The sequence below is a fragment of the Ambystoma mexicanum genome, chromosome 9, assembly GCF_040938575.1.
Source record: "Ambystoma mexicanum isolate Mex_15411 chromosome 9, UKY_AmexF1_1, whole genome shotgun sequence".
Classification (NCBI taxonomy): Eukaryota; Metazoa; Chordata; class Amphibia; order Caudata; family Ambystomatidae; genus Ambystoma; species Ambystoma mexicanum.
The window spans coordinates 877,756,697-877,779,855 of record NC_090931.1 but is presented as its reverse complement, the minus strand read 5'-3'; the positions used below and the strand labels follow the sequence as shown (position 1 = coordinate 877,779,855).

Below are 23,159 nucleotides of genomic sequence, written 5' to 3'. Positions count from 1 at the left end.
GTAGCAAGATGTGGTTCGAGGACTCAGCTTTCTCAAACTTCTCCTTAAAAGGATGAACGCTGGATGATGCTGGTGTGGCACTCCTCCTAGCCTCTTCGCAGGGCCTGTGTCCTTTCAAGGCAGGTGGCCTAAAGCTCAGGAGAGTGATTGCAGGCAACAGCCTTGTCCTTTGTCCAAAGACTCTCTGGCACTTCCCACCTAGGAAGCTTGCTACCAGAACCTAGCAGGGCATGATGTGTGCTGACTGAGTACCGGTTCTGGAGCTGCTGGACGGGTCCCCTGAGTCTGTTATCTCCCTCTGTTCCATGGGAGATGTTTAGGGGAGGGATCTTGCTTCTCTCTTGGAACTCCTGGCTTTCCTTCACTGGTGGAAGATGTAAGGAGACTGTACCTTCAGCTCGGGTCCAAATGAGTCCTTCTTCTTACTCCTTGCAAAGTCTTCGGATGATCTGATCAGTGAGGGGCTTGGCCCGCTTTTAAAGCCAAACAAGCCCCCGTGATTGGTGACTGATAAATCCTCCTTAATGAACCAATCCTGGGTCCCCACCAACAATCTTCAGTGATGCTTCAGGTCAGAATCAGAGCGCTACGCAACAGACAGGGGAAGGATGACAACATATACATCTAAGTGCCACCCATCCTTCTGTCGGTTGTACATCAAAGGGTCTGCCTAATTAACTGAGCCTTTTGCGGTGCTTGGTCACAACATGGACCTACTTTGAAGTAGGGGGTTGCAAGCAGACTTTCGTCTCCTACAATTCACATACTTCCCTGCTCTGAAACTAGTGGTTACAGACAGGACATTTACTGCCCTTTCAGACCAAGGAGGGGTGTTAGTACCAAGTTGACACATTGCATTGCAAAGAGGTCACAAGGCCTGCTGATTAACATTCTTCAGTATTCGCCACCACCAGCAAGGTGTACCATTGGAGATGCAAATCCATGGGGCCTTGAAATGATAATCAGGCCGCGCATTACCAGAAGCTTTTGATGTACCCACAGCTGCCAGGTGTCAGCTACACATAACAGGGGAGGGTGGCACTGGGAAGCTGTGTCCTCCCAGAGTACATGAGTATTTTTCTGCTGTGCACGTCGAAAATATGTGCAGGAATGGCCCCACATATTTTCTGGAGGTTGATCTCTCATCATTCATTCTTTTAATTAAACAAAAAGCAAAATGCCCAGGCGAGCACACTCTTCCTGTGCGGATGGTCGAATTCCTCACAATCAGAAAGAGATTTTGACTGTTGTTCAAGCTCCAACCGTATTTGCTCGGATATGGTCAATGCCGTATAAAATAGAAAAAACGGTGCCGTTTGCTAGACCCTAAAATGGAGTATTCACGTTAGCATGCAGACAGGGGTCGAAGTGTAGGAAAAGAAGTACTGGAACTATGTTCACTGCTGGACTACCCCTGCTCCCCACAAAGCCCATCCCGACGCCCCTTCCCATACACAATACAAACCACCAAACAAACACACCTGCTATTTAAGGGAATGTTCAGTGCACTGCACTGAAGTGCAAGTTCCAGCTTCTTCCTACGCTTTTATTTTTAATACTAAACCATTCTGGAATGGTGTCTTTTGAAAATAAAAGTATGGGAGCAGTAAAACTTCACAGTAGTGGAGCACCGCTCCCAACTGCTCCCGGCCACTTCGACCACTACATGCAGACCAACTCACTTATGCAGCCTGACGTCAGCCATCGCCTGTATGGCGCATACACACAACAGGCAGTCAAACTATCGGTCTGGCCAGTGTGTATTTTGTGTATCCTAAGTACACGATGTATGTGTTTTATTAGGTTTTTGTGTTGGTAAGAGCCAGGGAACCCGAGGCAGAGTCGGTCACGCTAATTGCAATGAGGGTCTGGGTGAATAATTTAGTTTCGATACAAATGAGGTTTTTTTTTGTAATCTCCACACAACCCGCGGCTTTACAGTGGCGACAGCCGGCCGAGAGCAGGAGACAGTCCCCCGTGCCTTAATGAGGAGGTGTAAAGTTTTCTTTCAGCGACACCGTGAGGGTCAAAATAATTAGACACTAAGAATGAAAGAGTGTCTCGTTTAAGAGGTTTACGATCCACTGGAGGCCATTTGTGACACTCAGCGCAGCCTCGCCTTTGGGTAGTGTCGATGTTCTGGTCCCAGAGGCCCAGGTGTTGCTTTTATGTGCAATGTCTTGGAGCCCAGACCCGTCCCTCCCACCAGCGAGATCAAACAGGGGAGCCCAGGGGTCCTCAGCCACATGGGGCCCCATTTTACCATCACTATGACAGGCGTGTAGCCCCAGGAGTAGAGTGACCCGGAAGGGGCCCGAGGAAATGATGGACAATCGGCTAAAGTGGAGCGAAGGGGCACGTGCAACGCCAAGGAGAAAATAAGCAGCACAGTAACACAAACGGGTTAAAATGCGGAGCAAAACATTTCAGCTCGCGAGTGCACCCCGTGAAAACGAAGCGCGGTTGGCACGTCTTTATTTCTATTCTATCACACATGCTCACATAAGCCCCGGACCTGGTCTCACGGCACTGTAAGTTGTGAGATGTTGTGCTCTGCCGTGTTTCGGCCATATCCCAAGATCCGTACCTGCGCTCAGCTTCCGGCTTGCAGTCGTCAATACTTCAGGCCTCACATTTGCCACTCGCAGTGTCCAACTTAACTCCTCCCACCCCGTTTTCTTTCTGGTTCATGTGTGAGGAGGACCCAGATACGGTACATGGGCTCTATTAAATAGCGCGAATGCAGGCATATTATTACTATCTTTTTTGCACGTGCTGAAGGCGCTAAAGAAATTCTGAAGAAGCCCAAGTTCTGTCTGCTTCTGGAACTTCCAGTTTAACAAAGTATGCCTTGTTTTACATCGGGCTGACCTCTGACCTCCTGGACGCACGCTCCCCAAGCACGTTCTCCTGAAATGCGTTTGGGCCCGTTACAAAGGATAGCCCATAGAGAGATGATTCGATGTTGCAACTGGGCGGTACCCCAAGGGCAGTGCCCCTGCTGGCGTTAGAGGGGCATCATGCATGCGTGTGATACAGCACCACCGTGTGTGGCGATGAGCTGCCAGGCGATTTGTTGATCCATCAGCTGCAGTGCTCCTCTGATCTCTGGGTGCATGCAGGCTTCCCTCGGGTTTAACATCAGATGCTCCTCCTTGGGAGGATTAGGGGACAAAGGAGAGGGTCAGGTTCCTGCAGCCGGGCTCAGTCATCCTACAGTGCCGTGCTACGGAACAGAGGCCTCATGGAAGACGTTCAGGGACTCCCCAGGTCTTGTGAACTACAACTCCCATCGACCATAACCAGCAGAGTCAATGGCAAAGATTCGTAGTCAAAAACATTTGGAGAGCTGGAGGTTAGAGAACTCCTCTGCACTGGTCTCCTGCAGTCCCTTTCTTTTTCACTCTGCTTTTCCCTAACGTTAACAGTGATCCCATGTACTGCACCCCCCCCCCCTTGCCGCCGGCACTTTTCCCCTTCCCCCTTCCCATGCACTTGCATGATCTCAATGCCACCTGGCCTAGTAAGATCGTTGTCTGTCATCCCTTTGTTCCCCCTCCTTTCCCTCCTCGCGCCTTGAAACACTTGTGTATAGGCGCGTTATAAATTCCATATCATATCATGGTTGAATGCTGAAATAAGTCAATAGGTTAACTGAGTACCCGTGCATAGCGCCCAACTCACACGCTTTCGGCGTGTGTCACCCGACTTTCAATCAACTGACTCACCCACCAAGCCCCATATATGCCCATTCACTTAAAGGGGCTCTCCCCTGCCCAAAAACAAATAGGGGGCTTTCCAGCCGCCTTGGAGAACTAGGCCTCGTGCATCCACGTGTGTTGCTCGTTCAGTGTCCTGCTTTGTGCCACCTGTTGCCAATTCCAAACGTGTTGGTCGAACTCCTGTCCAGCGCCTGTAAGAGACAGAGTGTGGCACGGCGTAGAGCTCAGAGCCGGATGTTGGAGGGGGCACGTGCTCCGCCTTCCAGCAGCATAGGAAGTGATTCTGATCCGGATATAATACGCAGCGCCTGGCTTTGGGGCTGCTGGATTGGGTTTCTCTGTGCCACATGTGCTGAACACTGGCAGAGGGAAGGGAGGGGGCAGGCAGGAGGCCAGGGGGTTGCAAGTAGTGCCTTTGCTTCTCCTGGCACCGTCCACTTTTGGCCCTTCTGTAATGGCGGAATATCAGCATCTGTTTGCAGGTATCTCCGTGACTTTCAGGCGGCGACTCGGATGGTAGATGCCCCGCTATTGGAGAGCCTGGACTGACCGCCTCCTATTTTGGGGTACATGGCAGGCGGAGGAGAGTGGCATGGAGAGTGTGTACCTTTCTTTCTGTCGAGGGCACATTCGTGTTTATTGTGCTAAGCCAAGACTATCCTAACATTTCACAATGGCTCATACTCTTCAATGATGTGTTTGAGATGATCACACGGGTGATATTTTAGGACTAGATATCGTTTTGTTTTTGGTTCTCTGTAAAATAATAGTATGCATGAGTCATTTTAAGTTGGTGTTCCCCTTAAGCCACTCCTTTTGCCTGGCCAGGTTTTGGCGCCCCCTTTTAGTTTTCATCGCGCTTTTGACCACTTCCTCTTGCTTGGCTCTCCCTTTGTGCATTCGGTGTTCCACTAGAGGGCGGTAGATGAAGGATCATTTGAATGCGGCCTTTCCTAATACCCCTATTCTTTGCTATTGGGGACGTAGGCCACTGTGTATTCTGTTCCTGCTGGCTCGAACTGCCACCGTGCATTCTTACAGTGGGGAGGACATTGGGAACCTTTGTGGTAGGGGTGTCACTGTACATATGTGTTTCTAAGTAAACACCATGGTCCCTGTACTCGAGTTAGATCATTGTCCAAACATGCTCAGAGCGGCACCCAAGTGATGGCTCAAAAGTTTAGTGTTTGCCTTTCACGCTGGACCATCCTGTCCATCGCAAGTTGAAATCCTGCAACTGACCTGGTTCATCCTTTCATCCTTCTGAGGTCGAAAAATTGTATATCATTATAAATAAGATGACAGCATTGCCTTTTATTAGATCACTTAGAAGCAGGGCGAATGTGGCATGAAGCGCTATGTGAGGACACCAAATGTTATCACGCTAGGACAGAAAGTAGGTCTGGGCACCAAAAGCGGGCAACAATTGCAAATAATAATTTAATGTCGTCCCGGGATGATAGCTCAGCGGCAACGTGCTCCCCTTGGAAACAAGACGACAAGAAGCAACACAGGTTCGATTCCTGGGTCCGTGTATAAATACGCAACTAAGACATATTCCTATAACAGCGCCTTGATGCACCCAGGCTGTGTGAGCGCTATTAAAATGCAAATAAATAAATAAATGGCTTCTTAAAAGAAACTGTAATAGCTTGTCAACATTTTAGAGACAATGTGGTAACAAAACAATATGGGGAGCTTTTGATGGGACACAGCCGTTGACAATGGTCCAAACGACAAAGCAAAAACAAAGAGGTGATGGCTGGAAGGTTTAGACTGAATCTTAACCACTGGCATTGCTCGGGGCAACCCTCCAGACCATCGTTCTTCGCCTGCCAAGCCATTACAGAAGGGGAAAGACCATATGCAAATCAGGCTTGGCCCCACCCCAAAAGGGGCAGTCCAGCCCAAACTGCTAGGTCACATCCCTTCTGCACGAGACCACAAGCATCCCCAAACATGTTTCGCACTTGTTGGGGCTCATCAGTGAGGAGTAGCTTGGGTCTCTAGGCCCAGCAGGCACGTAGCCTAGTCATCAAAATGCCCTGCCAAAGTACCCCACACTGGGCTGCCAATCAGTGTCTGCCACAGTCTCCAACCCTGAGCTTGAGAGTCTTTGTCGTGCACTTGCCCCGTGGCAAACATAGGGGTACATGCTTACTCTGAGCGGCCCTCTTTATCACTCGCTCCACCCAGTTCGTGAACACTTGATCAAGAGCAGTTATCATTCACAAGCAAGTTCGAGGGCGATTGGAGCCATTTTGGGTACCTCGAGAGCATTAAGTGAAGTACACAATACTTTTTTTTTTTTAAAACCCTTGGCAAAGCCAATTGTTTTGGCTTTTTTTTGTAGGCATGGGTTAGACTTTTGCCAGCCTCTGCCACTATACTACATGTCCATATGTTATGTTACTTGGTAGGTTGAATGCCCTCAAGAACCACAGTTCAGGTCACTAGAGGGAGAGAGTGTTGTATGGTGCATGGGCGCACCGGATATGTGTGCAGCTGGTGTGGTTGTTGCATGATAGCTGCTTCTTAACGGTAGGTGTGGTGCTGAGGAAATCAGTTGGATGTGTTCAGTCTGGAGGGTGGACACCAGACTGAGTTTTGCCAGCGTTAGGCCTGAGGAGATGCCAAAAGTAGCCAGTATGTGCTCAGCTAGCTGTGTTTTATTAGGACGATGAGGTGTTCCTGTGGTGATGTTAGGATGAGAACAGCTAGTTCGAATGAGTCATAGCATAGCTGTGTTCTAGTTGAATGATGGTGTATAGGAGAGAGTAAGTGTACTAGTGTGATATGGTGGTTATCAGTAAAGCGCCTGCGACTAAGCACGAGAGCAGGACAGTGGCCGTACATAGCGGCATACGTATATAAAGCGACAGGATGGATAGGGTAAACATGTGATACAGATAACATGGGGATACAGGTACATAGCATATACATAGCATAAATAGGAGATACAGAGATATACAGAGCTATATCCGTCCCATCCATTCCACCTGTTGATGGTATGTATGATGGTAACAGCTGCAAAACGTTGCATGAGATAACAGTGCCTACCAAATGCTTATCAGATACCTATACACACTCCGAAACGGTTGGCTTTGCCAATGCTTGTTTTTACCAGACTACAGTTTATAAATCAAGTGTCTAAATGCACACTTGGGTAAGACCCATTTATTACACCATTAGTGCACTTATTTACAACTGCCGTTAAGCCAATAACTCTCAGAAGACTGGTTTCAAATAGCACTGGCGGGCACTTGGAGAACACAGTTTGATGTTACTGCTCGAAAAAGTTAGTGCAAAAAGATCCTATGAGGATGTGTTCTGTGCTATAAGGGGTCGGTAGTCTGTGGGAAAGGCCATACGGAAGAGCATGGGTATGACCAGTCAATGGGTGGGTAAACGGTCAAACAACACCCCTTGACTGTGTGTCCTTCCTCACATCCCAGCTCCCTCCTAGCTGTACTCGCATGCAATAGCTGTGGCTTGTAATAAATGGTCCATCCGCAGAACTTGACCAAAAAATAGAGACAGGCCACAAAAATGAGGAACTTGGTAGTGATTCTGTGCTGAGGCCAGTTGGCATCCAAACAAGCCTGTTAGGCTGCGACTCACAGGCACTGGCTGCGAATAAGGGCGACATGCCACAGCTGGTCCCGGTCGCATTTGCATATTTGGCCAAGAAGAAGTTACAGGCCTGTATGGTTACCATCTTTTTCTTCTACAAAGACTTTTTTTTTCAAACAAAAAGTATTTATGTTGGTGGTGCTTTCATGCCGAGTGCACACCTGTTTCATGCTCCAAAGTGGTCTCTGGCAAACGCTAAACCGACTGCTCAACTAATGACTGACGTGCCCATCCGGATCGTCCCATGCCTTGCTTGGAGCGCAGCATGGTCTCCAGCTTTACCAAGGGTCTTTCAGTACCATTAACCGATCTTTAATCCCACGATACGTTAATGCTGTGGACTGGGGACCCTGGCAGTGGACCAATGTCAGCATTTCCGAAAAGTTGTCAAAACGCTATTTTTGCTTTCTCCGGCATGTTTATTTTTGGGAGGCATGAGGTCCCCACAGAAGCGCACTCAAATCAAATCTGTCTTCACCCCCATCACTCGTGCTAAGAACGTGAGACCGCAAGCCCCTGCAGGGGGCAATCCCCAAACGCCAACCACCGCTTCACGCTCCCCTCTCCCCTCCCCTGCTGCTACGTCTTTTACTTAGCAGTGAATGGAGTTTGTTCTCCGGGAGAGGGAGAGCCCCAGGCACACACTTACCTCATAAATCACTTTTTTTTTGCAGTACACAAATGTTATTTGCTAAATCAAATTAACTTGGCCTATTACCCCCCCCCCCCCCCGGGGTTGGGGGCGGGTGCCGGGCTGTCTCCCCTAGTGCGCCTTCCATTCTTATTTGGGGAATGCGCTTTAGAGCAGAGACTTGTCAACCGTCCAGTAGGCATTGCGCGGGAAGGAGGCACTTTTCGTGATATTCACCTCAGGCCACAAATACTACACGCACAGTGCCCCAGGCGGGGCGGCAGAGGCCACATACGCGCTGAATCTTCTATTCTCGGGTAATGCGGGACGTTCTGAAATTAGAAATGTTGTCATTGTACTTTTTTAGCGCGTACATCTCCTGAACTTCCAGGCGCTGTGGGAGCCCATGGCCCGCAGACACGTGCCGTGCTTACTCTGGTAAATCCTGGGCAGGGCGCATTTTTCCTATTCGCGGGTGTGGCTTTTGAACTATGTTGTTTACTTTAGTCGCTATGTTTCCCTTTGCGTCGTCTATTCACTTCCGCCCTCCTGACTTGGGCTGCTCTGCAGACCCAGCACGCGGAAAGACGGCGCTGCCTTTTAATGTGACCGTGCCCCCAACACCTTCTAAACTCGAGGTTCCTGCCCAGAAATAGCGGGCATTCGTCCAGGCAGACAAGTGTTAACTGTGGAGGAGCGGGGGGGAGGGGTGGACGACTGCAGCATTCTGTGCTCAAAACTATCCCTTGTCTGTGACTGAGCGGGGCTATTTGCTTAGTTCACTTCAAGGAAGAAGTCTCCCTTTAAAAGCAAGGATTCCAGGTCTTGTTAACCCATTCCTGCTTCATCAACAATCGCCCACATTAAGTTTTCCAGAATGTCAATTTTTGTTTGATTACGTCTGGGTTTAAGACCTATTATGATATAAAGTAGAAAAAGAAGAAGGTCAGGCGCGCACTCTGGTTCCAAGTCATTTAATCCTGATGTAAGTAATAACAGGGTTGAATCCCAACACAGTTCAAAAAATAATAACAGGGCTGAATTCCAGATGCAAATAGTCCCACCAATGTTCAAAAATTACCAGGGTTAAATCCCAACTGCTACAGTTCCAAAGCACAATAGTTAGTTCTACTCCTCCAAGTACTTTCAAGTCTCAAACTCTCATCAGGGAGGCTGTGTTAGCTGTGTTCCTTTTCAGGTGTTGCTAATTACTTTTTTCAATTTCAGTCTCAAAGGATTCTGGTTATTGTAGTGATGGCACAAGTGTTTCATTCAGGAGACCAGGAACCAACTCCCCTCCAAACACAAATCTTACCCACAATTGGGGGAGGGGGGGAAACCATGAATATGGCTCTCCAAAGTGGGGGCATAATAGCCCCGGTGCTGCTGCCTCTGGAGCCCGGGTCTCCTGTAACATTAAGTAGAAAAAGAAGGTCAGGCGCGCACTCTGGTTCCAAGTCATTTAATCCTGATGTAAGTAATAACAGGGTTGAATCCCAACACAGTTCAAAAAATAATAACAGGGCTGAATCCCAGATGCAAATAGTCCCAACAATGTTCAAAAATTACCAGGGTTAAATCCCAACTGCTACAGTTCCAAAGCACAATAGTTAGTTCTACTCCTCCAAGTACTTTCAAGTCTCAAACTCTCATCAGGGAGGCTGTGTTAGCTGTGTTCCTTTTCAGGTGTTGCTAATTACTTTTTTCAATTTCAGTCTCAAAGGATTCTGGTTATTGTAGTGATGGCACAAGCGTTTCATTCAGGAGACCAGGAACCAACTCCCCCCCAAACACAAATCTTACCCACAAATGGGGGAGGGGGGACAACCATGAATATGGCTCTCCAAAGTGGGGGCATAATAGCCCCGGTGCTGCTGCCTCTGGAGCCCGGGTCTCCTGTAACATTAAGTAGAAAAAGAAGGTCAGGCGCGCACTCTGGTTCCAAGTCATTTAATCCTGATGTAAGTAATAACAGGGTTGAATCCCAACACAGTTCAAAAAAATAATAACAGGGCTGAATCCCAGATGCAAATAGTCCCAACAATGTTCAAAAATTACCAGGGTTAAATCCCAACTGCTACAGTTCCAAAGCACAATAGTTAGTTCTACTCCTCCAAGTACTTTCAAGTCTCAAACTCTCATCAGGGAGGCTGTGTTAGCTGTGTTCCTTTTCAGGTGTTGCTAATTACTTTTTTCAATTTCAGTCTCAAAGGATTCTGGTTATTGTAGTGATGGCACAAGTGTTTCATTCAGGAGACCAGGAACCAACTCCCCTCCAAACACAAATCTTACCCACCTGACCTTCTTTTTCTACTATTATGATATAATCCGCTAGATACGCAGCCATTTGAAGCATTTCTGTTTGAAGTGCTGCACGGACGTTCAAGAGAAGGCATATTGGGTCTATGTGAATCTGCCCCAGCTCTGCTTGCAGTCTAAGAAACAGTTGTTGAATATTGGTGGGCGTCACATATAGAAAGGAGCACAGGATCTGGATAGAAATGCACAGATTTTCACTCGCCACATCCAGAAAGAACGCAGAAATCCAGCAAATCACTTCTAGACAGCAATGACAATAACCAACTGATTAATAATTTCAACCCTCTGCATACACCTCTCAAACGCTAACCAAACACAACCACAATCCTACAGCACAACAAACTGCACACACTTCACTACACCGCAACAACAAAACAAACCACACATAGACACGCACAACAGCACACAATGGCTATTGAGCGGAAAGCACCCCATGCCCAGTGAACAGTGTTAACTGGCCTGAGGTTGCCAATGGCACATCACTGCTCTCTTGCACTTTTCCTGCTCGTTCCTACTAACTCACCCTCCATACCTTTTCAGAGCCGCCTGAGGGCCAGGGGACCACTCCGGAGGTGATAGTGTGCGGTACAAATAACATTAACCACTAGACCCTATGATCTTGTTGGAACACTGTCTTTGGTGTGAGGAAATAGCAGTCCCATTTCTTAAAACACCACACAATGGATTCCTGAAGTGATGAAGATTTGGGTCCGCCAGCTACCGTCCTGCAAGTGGAGCAGCGTGGCGAAGGGTGGCGGGGACTTTCAATATCCTTTTATCTTGCTCTTGCAACCCAAAGAGTCATTCTCCGAGTCCTGTTACTGTGCTCACAAACTGGCGGTTCTGACCCATTGTATTTGGTTCTACCAACCAGCAGAGCCAATAACGCCTTTTTCCTGCAGTCTGCCTGTGCGCAGTTTCCGTTCTTTTACTAGCCTCTTGCGCAGGCATCTAGAAGAGAGTAAGGTGAAGTAGGAGCATGGGCTTGTCCTTGGGATTTGCGACTAGCTTGTCATCTAGCACACCCTGAAGGACAGAGGTCAGCAACGTATGCAGCATGTGCCTGCATTCCTCACTGCCCGGTATTGCCTGTTCCGCCCCAAAAGACACCATTAGTGTTGGTAAAGTGGGCCTTCAAGTCTCTGGTGCTACTAGGCTTCTTGAAGACATCATTGTGCCACATCCAGAAGTGTTTTAGCATCAAGGTGGTGCCCAAGGCACTCTTACTTGGGTAACCCTGATGAGGTGTCTTCTGGAAGAGATTACACATTACACTGCCTGCATCCCCCCTTGACAGCAAAACCCGCCAACCACCTGAAGTTGTCCTATACCTACCCATGACCAGATGGATACCCGTGAAAATGTCACACACAGAACAGACTGGAGAAATTACCGAATTATTTTGACTGAAAAATTAACATTACCTTTTAAACTTTTTAAAAGAAATAATACAGGGGGAGTACACAAACACCCCTTCTCACCCCCTACCCTAATGTATACCCTTACCCCATCTCCACCTATTATTAACTATACACATACTGAAATACCTACCATTTTCCGTCAAGCAAATGCTGATATTTCTCCTTAGTTTTTTTTGCATTCGTTTATTTGTATGGATTCCGACCAGATGGGCGCTGATCTTGCCTGGCCTGACTTTATCCACTTGAGAGGAAAGCCTGAGCCTGTCTCACCCCCGCCACACAGGCAGGAAAAGGTGCAGTGGCCCCTGTTCCTGCCTTCTTGGCAATCTTCCACGGGATCATCTCCGTTTCCTCCACGTGGTGCTCTTGGGTCTCCTGCAGCACCACCACCTCCGTATCCTCTCCCCTCTGCCCTTCATTCACCTGCATCTCGGTGGCTACCGTTCCCCGCTACTCCTGGGATACCTCGTTCTCTTGGCCAACTAAAAGGTTTTTTTTTCCTTTTTGGGGAGACACAGAGAGGTGATCGGAAAGTACAAGCAGAACTTTTTTGTTTTTGAGCATGTTTTGAAAAATAGAGGTGAGGGTAAAATGGGAAGATTAGAAAGGGAGTAAAGAACACGCATAAACATACATAAAAAGACAACATAGGGATCAAGAAACAGCAAAAACAACCCTAACAGACTCCTCCAAAACTCTCCTAAACTTACCAAAAGCATTCCAAAATGTCCACCGAACCATGTCAGCCTGTCATGCCACTCCTAACTGTACAGCCTGAACAAATCCCAAGGAAGCGGGATGTAAGCTTGCCACATTAAAATCCCTTCAATCTGTTTTAAAAGGACTTGGTCATACGCCCACCTCATGTGTCTCTTGACTTTCTCTCGGGCAGATCTACATACAACTGCGCAGCTGCACTTTAATGCCTGCCTCACACCACCGATCTGATTCATGCTGCCTTTCACTTGTACACTTTGGCATCCATTCCAATGCCTGCAGGTCTGTGTGTTGCCAGAGGGTTTCTGCATGTGTATCTTCCTTTTGTCGAGCGCATCCCTCAAAACGCCAATCCCCTCCAGCCGTCCACCCCATCTCCTATTCTACACTCTTACCCGTGGCTTGTCTCCCCCGCCGCCCTTCTCCAGACTGTCGCTGGACTATGTCCCATCTCACCGGCACACCAGAATGGACATTGCAAGCCACCAGCATTTGTTTCAGTGTAGCGTGTTCGCTCTTGGCATGATTAGAAGACAGGCATATTCCCACCATCAAACTTTTTCATGGACAAGGAAAGCTGGTCTGTGTAGAGTACGCTAATGCTAAGAGACATCCCGATGCGAGAGGTCCGGGAATCGCGGACTGATTTTTTGGTTCCAGTGCATGGGGGAGAGTTGAAGTTAGGAGGGCTATCTTTCATCTGGAGGAGCCAGTACCTGAGGGTGGCTTTCAAGATATTGATGGAGGGCGGCTGATGGAAGTTGTGGTTTCTAGGTCAACCAAGAGATCATTCAAGGGAAATGACACCAGTAGTGCCAAAGATCAGAATCACAATGCAGCAATTGTGGGCGTAGGCCTGGTGAGGGTCAGTGGATGGAATGTTACAGGGTATTGATGGCATTTGCACATTAAGTTGACAATGCCATGAGCAGAATTCAAGATTGGTGCCAGGAGTTTCTCTTTTGTGTAGCCAGAGCCAGGCTGTCTGTCTGGTGGTTGGAGATGGGTGTCTTGAGAAAGATTATGGTTCAGGACAGAGGAGCTGCTACTTGGATACAGACCTGGCTTAGATTGACCAAAAGGTTCTTGAGTGAGCTTCAAGACATGGGCCCTTCTGGCAGGGAGTGGAGGTGCCACTGAGTGTGCCAGTACCAGGCCCAGTCTCACTGCATCTTTCCTAATACTGCATGGGTATTACTGTCATTTGCCTGTTTGGCACCCAGTCCCTGACACACCACCCCTAATCATGCCTGCATAACCCTAACTTTTCCCCATCGCACCCCTAGATTTCCGTACCCCATTGTCCAGTCTTTCACAACCTTACAGCTCTGTCTTTCCACATGCCTATTCTGGCGGCAATCCACTCCCATCACCAAGTGGACCACCTTCTGGAAAACTTATTGGGTAGACAACTGGGCCTCGTGTTGGTTTTTAGAGCAGTGTCTTTGTGAGCCTCTTCCCCCAGACTGCAGCGTTTAGGGTTGTGCAACAGCTGTGCCTCGTAATCCCCAGACTTCCCGTCTCCTTGGCAAGGCCCTGCTCAGATAGTCCCAAGTCTGAGACTTCTAGGGCAGTTGTTTGTCTGTATTACAAGAAGCCCCGTGTGCTATCGCCATGCCAACCGTGATGGGCACGAAGACCATCGGAACAACAGAGCAAAGCAATGCCCTGTCCTCCACGAGTGTCCTCATTCCACGGAGTGATGCTAATTAGCTTTGTCTTCTTTTTGATTTATAACTCTAATTTGCATCAGAAAGGATGCTACCCAGATCCAGGTCACCAAGGTAACCGACTGACCTGACACAGTCAGGCTAGGCTGCTAGTCTTTGTCAGAGGGGACTGTCTGAATACACAGTTATTATGTCTCGTCAGGTATTATATATAATGTTAGAGCTGAACGTGTATTTGAAAAACAGCAACTAAGCATCAAAAAGTTTAAAGAAATGGAGTGGCATTCTTAATTGATGATCCGATAGGGTACATATAAATCACTTGTAAACACAGAAATCTACTCTGGTGAGTTGGGTGGCAAATCGTAGCAATGCCCCGATCCTTAATTTAAAAGCATTGGGAGATTGAGCTGTTCCATTATTACCTGTCTTAGTGACTCTGCCCCTTCAGTGATAAGGGCTAGATATTTTCATCCTGAATTACAGCGGAAATCATTGTAAACCCGGCCCACTCCCGCACGTAAAAAGTGGAAAGCAAACGTGGCTCTATGGCAACTGCCTGAATATTATACTGCAGAGGCCTAGACAGGGTAGGGCCTGAGCGGGGCAAGGCCCAGTGCTACCCTGTCTACCCCTCTGCTGACATGTTGATGAGTGCCCCCTGTCTGTGTGCTGGTGACATTCTAGGTGAGTTGGACACGCAGAGGTTGTCTTGCCATGTGGGCCCAGGGGTTGTGCTCAATTGCATAGTGGCGAGATTCCTCCTTCAAGCATGGGTGGGGAGGTGAGGCAGCATAATGCGGTGAGAGGCCAGGTAACAGTGGCTAGCTGGTTGCCAGACTCTTTGTGAGGAGTCACTGCTGGGTGTGTCTTGGTTCATTGATCTGTGGGGGGGTGAGGTGGAAGGGGGGCAGCGAGTTGGTTAGCAGGGGCAAGGCTGGGTGTTTGCGTTCTTGTCTGGGGGAGTAGGTTCCATGCGACTGTATGAAGTTCAATGGGTCTCCATTTTCATCTTCGCAGTTGCCACCCACTTTGCATCTGCTTTCTGCATGTGCAAGTGAGTGTTGTTATGGGTCCAGTTGAATATGCGACCAGGGCATTTGTGGGTTTTCTGTCCCTGTTTTCGATATCTGGAGTTCTTGGTGTAGTTGGGGACCAGTTGAGGCATCTGATTAATGGCAAGTGACCTGTTGGTGGGATGTCCAAGTTAGGGTGTTTTCCTAGGTTGATAGGTGTGTGGCGGTTTGCCTCATTGCTCTAACGGTTGGTTAGGCAGTAGTAGATCTTTCATGATCAGTTGTCCTAGTTTCACGGATTCTGAGGTTCCTGGCTTCTTTAAAAGATGGCCGGGACAACTGCTTAATATTGGTGTCGAGTGGTTGTGTAAAGTTGACAGGTGTGGTAATTTGCACATGGCTGTGCATATTGTTTGCTGATCATAGAATAGGCAATACCTAAAAGGAGTAAATGCTTATTTGTTTGGAATATAAGGTTGCTTCTTGCTTGGAGGTGAAAGGGATACTAATGCTCCTATTGATATATGTGCAGTGTCTGGGCTTCTGTCAAACAGTTTATGTGTGATGCACGCTCAATGACAATGCATATGTTACCACGGGTACAGTGCGTCTGAGTTTTCAGTCAGCCATTGCTTCATGTGAGAGGGACCATCTTGGTATATTCCTTCATATGGTATGGAGCAGGTCCAGTTTTTCAACAGTTTCCAAAAGGCCCAGGAGCCCATGCTGCTCCTCACCGATGAGGACAAAACATGCCTGGGGATGCTTGTGGTCTCGTAGACGTTATGTGTCCAAGCAGTTTGGGCTGGACTGCCCCTTTAGGGATGGGCCCAAGCCTGATCTGCAAGACCCTCTGCATTGTCCACATGGGTAACATCCAGTGTTATGTGGATGACCTGCAACTCTCCTTCAGGCTACCCTCAGCCACCTCCTCTACCTTGCTCATATAGGACTGGTCGCAATTCAATCATGGTGTGCAGCAACGACCTCTGCCTCAATGCCAGTAAGAATGAGATCGTATTGGGATTCCTGCTTTCCCACTCTCACTCTGGCCGGCCTCAATTGGCCCTGCACCCGCACCCACCTGCGAGGCATAGAACCTTGGGATCATCTTTGACTCCACTCTCTCCTTCTCCACTCACATTTTAGACATTTCTAAAAAGTCCAACTGCCAGCTGCACCTCCTCAGAGGTACTCTTCCTCTTCTCACCTTCCCCCACCGTCTCACTGTCTCCAGAGCCCTGGTTCTCTCAAGGCTGGGCGACTGCAACAGCCTCTTTCTCAACCTCCCCACCTATGCCCTGCGCCCTCTGCAACTCATCCAGAAGAGCACTGCAAGGCTTTTCCTTGGCCTCAAGCCCAGGCACCGCATCTCTCCGGTGCTGAAATCCCTTTACTGGCTCCCCATGGCTACAAGGATCAAGTTGAAGACCCTCTGCACAGTCCACAACACTTTCTGGGGCCTGGGACCTACTTATCTGCAACAATGCCTACCTAAATACTGTCCCTCAGGAGCCCTCCACTCATCTACCTGCAACCTTCTGAGAGTCAGCCGGTTCTCCAAGCAGAGATTTGGAGGGAGGTCTTGATCATCAGCAGGGGCCTCCCTCTGGAATAGCCTCCCTGCCGCCCTCTGTCTTGAGCCGGATCGCCTTAAATTCTGGAAACTCTTTAAGACATTCTTATTCCTTCTCTCTCCCTCTACCTTGGCGCCTCAATGCAATGCACTTGGAAAAACTGCAGAATTGTCGTCAGACCTATTTACTGTTATCTACGCTGCTAATTGTATTATATGGATTTACTCTGCCTGTGCAGACTTGTATCATTCAGAAATTCAAGGGCTCTGAATGACTGTTGTTTTTTCCCCTTGTCCCCTCCCTCCTTGAGCGCTTTTGAAAAACTTGCCTTGTGTACAGACGCTTTACAAATAAACATTCCCATACCATATAGTCTTTCCCCTTTTGAAATGGCTTGGCAGGTGAAGAAAGATGGTCTGGAGGGTTACCCAGAGGAATGACAGAGGTTCAGATTTATTCTAAACCTTCCAGACATCCCCTTTTTGGTTTTGCTATTGGGAAAAGCCAGCTATTCAGGTGTTGTGTACCAATATACACTGCCTATGCTGACAATCATGCCATTCGTCACTATGTTCAACATCTAGTCCAACTGATCGATATTCGTTAACACCAAAAATCACCACTGCTCATCACCCAATGCTCAGTAGGCCCCCACTTGCTCCCCCCACAGGAGGGTCTCAAGGCTTCAATCCAGGCCTCTGTTTTTTTTCTTTGGATTTTGTTCATTGAGTTTTGATTTTTTCTAAATGTATATCTGAAGCACATGATCCAATGATGAAGCCCAGACAGAATGAACTCCTCACCTTGGCTGGGACAGCAGGTGACTTCTGGTTACACTTTTGGCCACATATTTGCGTCATTAAAGTGCTTTCCTACGACATTACGCCCCTGGAACAGGATGTATTTGAGGAAAGTCTCACGCTTCCTGCTGCTATTTAAGCACAAAAAAAACTTAAACTGGAGGCTTGTCAAAGACTCTCGTTTCAAGAGGCTGGTCTGCATCACTGCACTTCCTTGCCATGTTACTGAAGGTATTGTTATTTTCCCAGCATGGCCCTCATCTCCTGCCTCTAACTGAACAAACATTCCAGGGCTGCCTTAGGGCTTCTCTTTGACAACTCGATTTTCCTTCTGCTTCAATCAACTGGTCTCACACTAGGTTAGGAGGCGGCAGAGGTTCTGCAATGTTGTACTAAGGGGAAAGGCTGCAACCACTTGTGATGAATCAGAAGACAGAAGGCTTCGATTGGTGCTGATATGGGAGCCAGTTGAGTGTGTATGCTTAACTAGGTGGCAGAGGAGGCGGGTGCAGGTGCTTGAAGACAGGGCCTCCTCAATTGTGCATATTTAAGAGCAGGGTGATGGGGGTTGGACTTAAAAATAACTGGAGAGCTAAAGATTGCAGACCTCTGTCTGATAGACATGGGTCTTCTGCTGTATTGAACCAGATCATGGTGGAATTTCTTGCCACCTGGTTCAGGACGTTGGATTTTTCAGCGGTGCTGAACCGTGAGGTAGACGCCTTAAGCCTAGTTGAGGTGGTAGGAACCCATCAGAGGTACTGAACCAAGAGGTAGGCATCTTCAGTGGTACTGGCTGAGGAGGTAGGAAGCCTTTGGTGGTTATGAATCAAGAATTGGGAGTTTTGCTGGTCCGATTAGGAGGCAGGGAGGAAAGGGATTCCCTCTGCTGGGTCACTACGAAGGGTGGGGCGGGGGCTTCTCATGTGTATAGTTAGAAGACAGGGTTCTTCTCTTGCATGGACCCAAAAGACAGATAGTCGGGCTTCTCTGCTGCAGGACCATGAGGCGGCTAGCTTCCCCTGTGTTGGCTTAGCAGGCAGGGAGCTTCTAACATGCAGAAAGCAGAGGCTGAGAAGCAGTGCTTCTCGTATGCTAGCCGCAGATCCGCGAGGCCGGGGTCTTCCCTTGTGGTAGCTGAGGAGGAGGGGACTGTTCCTGTGCTGGCTGAGGAGGTAGGGGATTCTCTTCTGCTGTTTCATGAAGCAATGGCCTTCTTATGTGCTGGCCTTGGGAGGATAGAGGTTTTCATGTGCTGACATGTGGAGGATATAGGTTTTCATGTGCTGGCCTGGGGAGGAGAGAGGTTTTCATGTGCTAGTCTGGGGAGGATAGAGGTTTTCATGTGCTGACATGGGGAGGATAGAGGTTTTCATGTGCTGGCCTGGGGAGGATAGAGGTTTTCATGTGCTCACATGGGGAGGATAAAGGTTTTCATGTACTGGCCTTGGGAGGGTAGTGGTTGCTGACATGTGGAGGATAGAAGTTTTCATATGCTGTCCTGGGGAGGATAGAGGTTTTCATGTGCTGACATGGGGAGGATAGAGTTTTTAATGTGCTGGCCTGGGGAGGATAGCGCTTTTCATGTGCTGACATGGGGAGCATAGAGGTTTTCATGTGCTAGCCTGGGGAGGATAGAGGCTTTCATGTGCTGACGTGGGGAGGATAGAGGTTTTCATGTGCTGGCCTGGGGAGGATAGAGGTTTTCATTTGCTAACATGGGGAGGATAGAGATTTTCATGTGCTGGCCTTGGGAGGGTAGAGCTTTTCATGTGCTGACATGTGGAGGATAGAGGTTTTCACGTGCTGCTCTGGGGAGGATAGAGGTTTTCATGTGCTGCCCTGGGGAGGATAGAGGTTTTCATGTGCTGACATGGGGAGGATAGAGGTTTTCATGTGCTGATGTGGAAAGGATAGAGGTTTTCATGTGCTGATGTGGAAAGGATAGAGGTTTTCATGTGCTGACATGGGGAGGATAAAGGTTTTCACGTGCTGCTCTGGGAAGGATAGAGGTTTTTATGTGCTGACATGGGGAGGATAGAGGTTTTCATGTGCTGATGTGGAAAGGATAGAGGTTTTCATGTGCTGACATGGGGAGGATAAAGGTTTTCAATTGCTGCTCTGGGAAGGATAGAGGTTTTTATGTGCTGACATGGGGAGGATAGAGGTTTTCATGTGCTGGCCTGGGGAGGGTAGAGGTTTTCATGTGCAGGATAATACGGCTGGGGACTTCCATTGTGCGGGCCTACGAGGCAGGGGTATTTTCTTGTGGTGCCTGCAGGGGGTCGTCCCTTTTTCTGACCAAAGTAAACCAATGTGTTTTCCCATGACTGTGGTCGCTTCTCTTTTGGTGATGGACAATATGACTAGCGCGGATGGGGGGGTTGTGGGTGGGGGGGCAGGTGGCATGTCTCTATTTAGATCTGCTCTCTTGGCACTGTGCACGTGTATATGCATGCAGGTTAGACTTGCCTCTAGCGCCTGTGGCCTGGCATTGCCTAAGCATTAGGCGTCGGGGGGAGAGGGGGTGGACTGTGGGGTGGTGGTGCAGAGGCTGGAGCTCCAGCTCTCTAGCTGGGGTGAAGGAAGAGGTCCGTAGCCCGGTCAAGAGCCAGCTGCTGCCGCTGACAGGGGGGTGGGAGCTCGCGCCCAAACTTACTCGTCCCCTGCCCAGGCCGATGGCCGCCTGCGTCTTTTCTGCAAATGCTTCCGAGAGAATTTCATGAGCCGCTTTTTTGAGAGCCTAGAGGATGTGGGTGGAACTGCGAGAAGGAAACCTATAGCTATGCCTTGTCGCGACTGCGAGAACACTGGGGTCCACTCAGATATAGGAACAGGCCACAATGAATTTAATTAACAATGACAGCAGAGTCCCATTAATACAATGTGATTGATGAGATCAGCTGGTGCGAGGTTCAGGTCACCAGTTGTCTGTGCAAAACCAATGGAATATATAATAAATAGCAGATGGGTAACTATCAACCTTGGTGATATATTCCAACCAGGGGTTCCGAGTGACATCTGTTAGACCACAAGAAAGAAGATCGAGCTGTCTATTATGTTACTCGGAAATCCGAGGCGGAATAAACCCAGTATTTGAAAGCTATTCATCTATAATGTTTATTTTTTTTGAAAATGTTATTTTAATTCAAATTATATGCATTCTCGTTTCTGTAGATATATTAGTGCGTTCTCTACCTGTGTTGATGCCTCGTCTGCTCATTCTAATGGCAATTCTTGCATTTTGCTGTTTTAGGTTTACGTGACAAAGAAGTGACCAACAATGAGTGCCATCGATTTCACCTCGATCCTTGATTACTTGGAAGGTGCCAACTTGACTGAGATCAACCTAACATGCTCCAATGGCGAATGCGTCACTCTGGAGTCTGTGTCTTGCCCCAGCACACTGAACAAGAGTGCCTTGTTATATGCCCTCTCCATTGTTTACATCTTCATTTTTGTCATCGGCTTGGTGGCCAACTCTGTGGTGGTCTGGCTGAATGTCCAGGCCAAGCACACGGGCTATGAAACTCACCTGTATGTCTTCAACCTGGCCATCGCTGACCTGTGTGTGGTGCTCACCATCCCGATCTGGGTGGTTTCTCTGGTCCAGCAAAACCAGTGGACCATGGGGGAGCTCACCTGCAAGATCGCACACCTTCTCTTCTCCATAAACCTCTTTGGCAGCATCTTCTTCCTCGCCTGCATGAGCGTGGACCGTTACTTCTCTATTGTCTTCTTCAGTGCTTCAAGTAACCGCAAGAGGAAGATGGTCCGCCGACTCGTCTGCGTCTTCATTTGGCTTCTCGCCTTTACTGTGTCTCTGCCAGACACCTACTTCCTCAAAACGGTCACTTCAACATTGAGCAATGAAACCTACTGTCGTCCTTTGTACCCGGAGGAGACCTTCAGGGAGTGGCTGGTTGGCATGGAACTTACTTCAGTTACGCTGGGGTTCATCATTCCATTCCCCATTATAGCGATCTTCTACTGTCTCTTGGCCAAAAACATCTCTGCCTCCAATGATCAGGAGCGAAACAGCAGTGGGAAGATCATCATCTCTTATGTCATTGTCTTCTTAGTCTGCTGGCTGCCCTACCATGTGGTGGTCCTCCTTGATGTCTTCTCCGTCCTCATGTTCATTCCATTCACTTGCCAGATGGAGAACTTCCTCTACGCCGCCCTCCACATCACGCAGTGCTTCTCCCTACTCCACTGTTGCCTGAACCCCATCCTGTACAGCTTCATCAACCGGAACTACCGGTACGAGCTCATGAAGGCGTTCATCTTCAAATACTCGGCCAAAACTGGACTCACCAAACTCATAGACGCCTCCAGAGTCTCAGAGGCCGAATACATTGCCGTGGATCAAAATGCCAAATGATGCCCAATTCCCCGCCAATCAGAACTTGGACCTCTCGTTCTATCCCTGTACTGTCTGTGGTTGCCACCAGCAGGGTATGAAGTTATGGCAGACTATCGGGGCCTAGCTTTATGCTTTTTTCTTACGTGTGGAAGGAGACATGAAAATAGACATGCACCATTACATCCTTCTGGCTGGGCCTTTTGGTAGGATCTTGCCCATGGATTGGCAAGCTCACAGGTGTTACTTATAAACTGATCTTAATTGGTGCCACAGTTCTGTCCCCTGTTCCAGGAAAAGGGGCACAAGAGATCTTGGAACAGTAACACACACCGTGTCCGCGAGCACACCCGTAGTTGTCACCACATATTAATAGTTCTGAGCACTTTTTGTTATACACGTCGCTATGACCACCAGCTGCGTCTTCCAGTTGGCCGTAGTGGTGACCACTTTGAATGGCACTTATGCTGACAAGTGAGAACAATGATCAAATCAAAGCCTATGTGTGAGTGGGGTGGTTGAACCTTTTCTCGTGTTGACGTCAGAGCGTGGGGGTTCCTTCCATAGACTCCTGCTCCCCCTTAGGAGCCCCGCCTCGCCACACTCACAAAGCTATGAAATGTCTCTATCCGGGGTTGAGTCAGAGGACGACGGTACCCTGAACATTTTTGTAATTTAGAATATATTTTTGATTCCTCTGATATTTTATATACCATATTGTATTTAAAATCCAAGAATTTATTTACTTCCGGTTGTACATTTTCTGTGTTCTTTATATTTGAACGTGAGCAGTGCATTTATCGTCTTTGTCGTATCGTGATCACCTCTATCCAAAAGGCTGGAGCAGCCAAACATTGCAAAGTGTTTTTGTTTTTTTAAATGCAAGTTGCCAAGATAACCTCACTCTCCATTAAAATTGTTTCAATATGCTCATATCGCTATAAATATATATGTATATATTTTAAACATGAATCACTGCTTATTTTTCTTGTTCTGAAGTGTCGCTCTGTTTGGTAACACTGTGATGTTATGGGAAATGTGAGTTTTAATGCCATTTTTTGAGAGACACCTCATGCTGGTTCTGTGCAAGTATGAACATTTCGTCTGTGTTTACTATCGCAGAGGCGACGTCAAACCCCTGTGGGGAATGGTGGGGGCAGGAGGGGGGGCTGAGGAATGGGAGAGTGGGTGGTGGAGGTGGTGCGACGCGGAGGAGAAAGCGGTGCTGGCAGTAAATAAAAAAACCGAGGGCACAGCGAGAAACGAACCAGCGAGGCAAGGAGGCAGGAT

At 48.3% G+C, this 23,159-nt stretch overlaps 1 protein-coding gene across 3 annotated transcripts in view; it reads left to right on the top strand.

Moving 5' to 3' along the window:
- Positions 1–22,841, top strand: part of ACKR3 (atypical chemokine receptor 3) — a 40,518-nt gene extending 17,677 nt beyond the window's left edge. For all 3 annotated transcript variants that reach the window (XM_069615988.1, XM_069615987.1, XM_069615986.1), the window contains exon 2: positions 20,763–22,841. In XM_069615988.1, the coding sequence (XP_069472089.1) occupies positions 20,790–21,890 (1,101 nt within the window). In that variant the 5' untranslated portion in view covers positions 20,763–20,789 and the 3' untranslated portion in view covers positions 21,891–22,841. The remainder of the gene's footprint in view (positions 1–20,762) is intronic.
- The last annotated feature ends 318 nt before the right edge of the window (positions 22,842–23,159 follow it).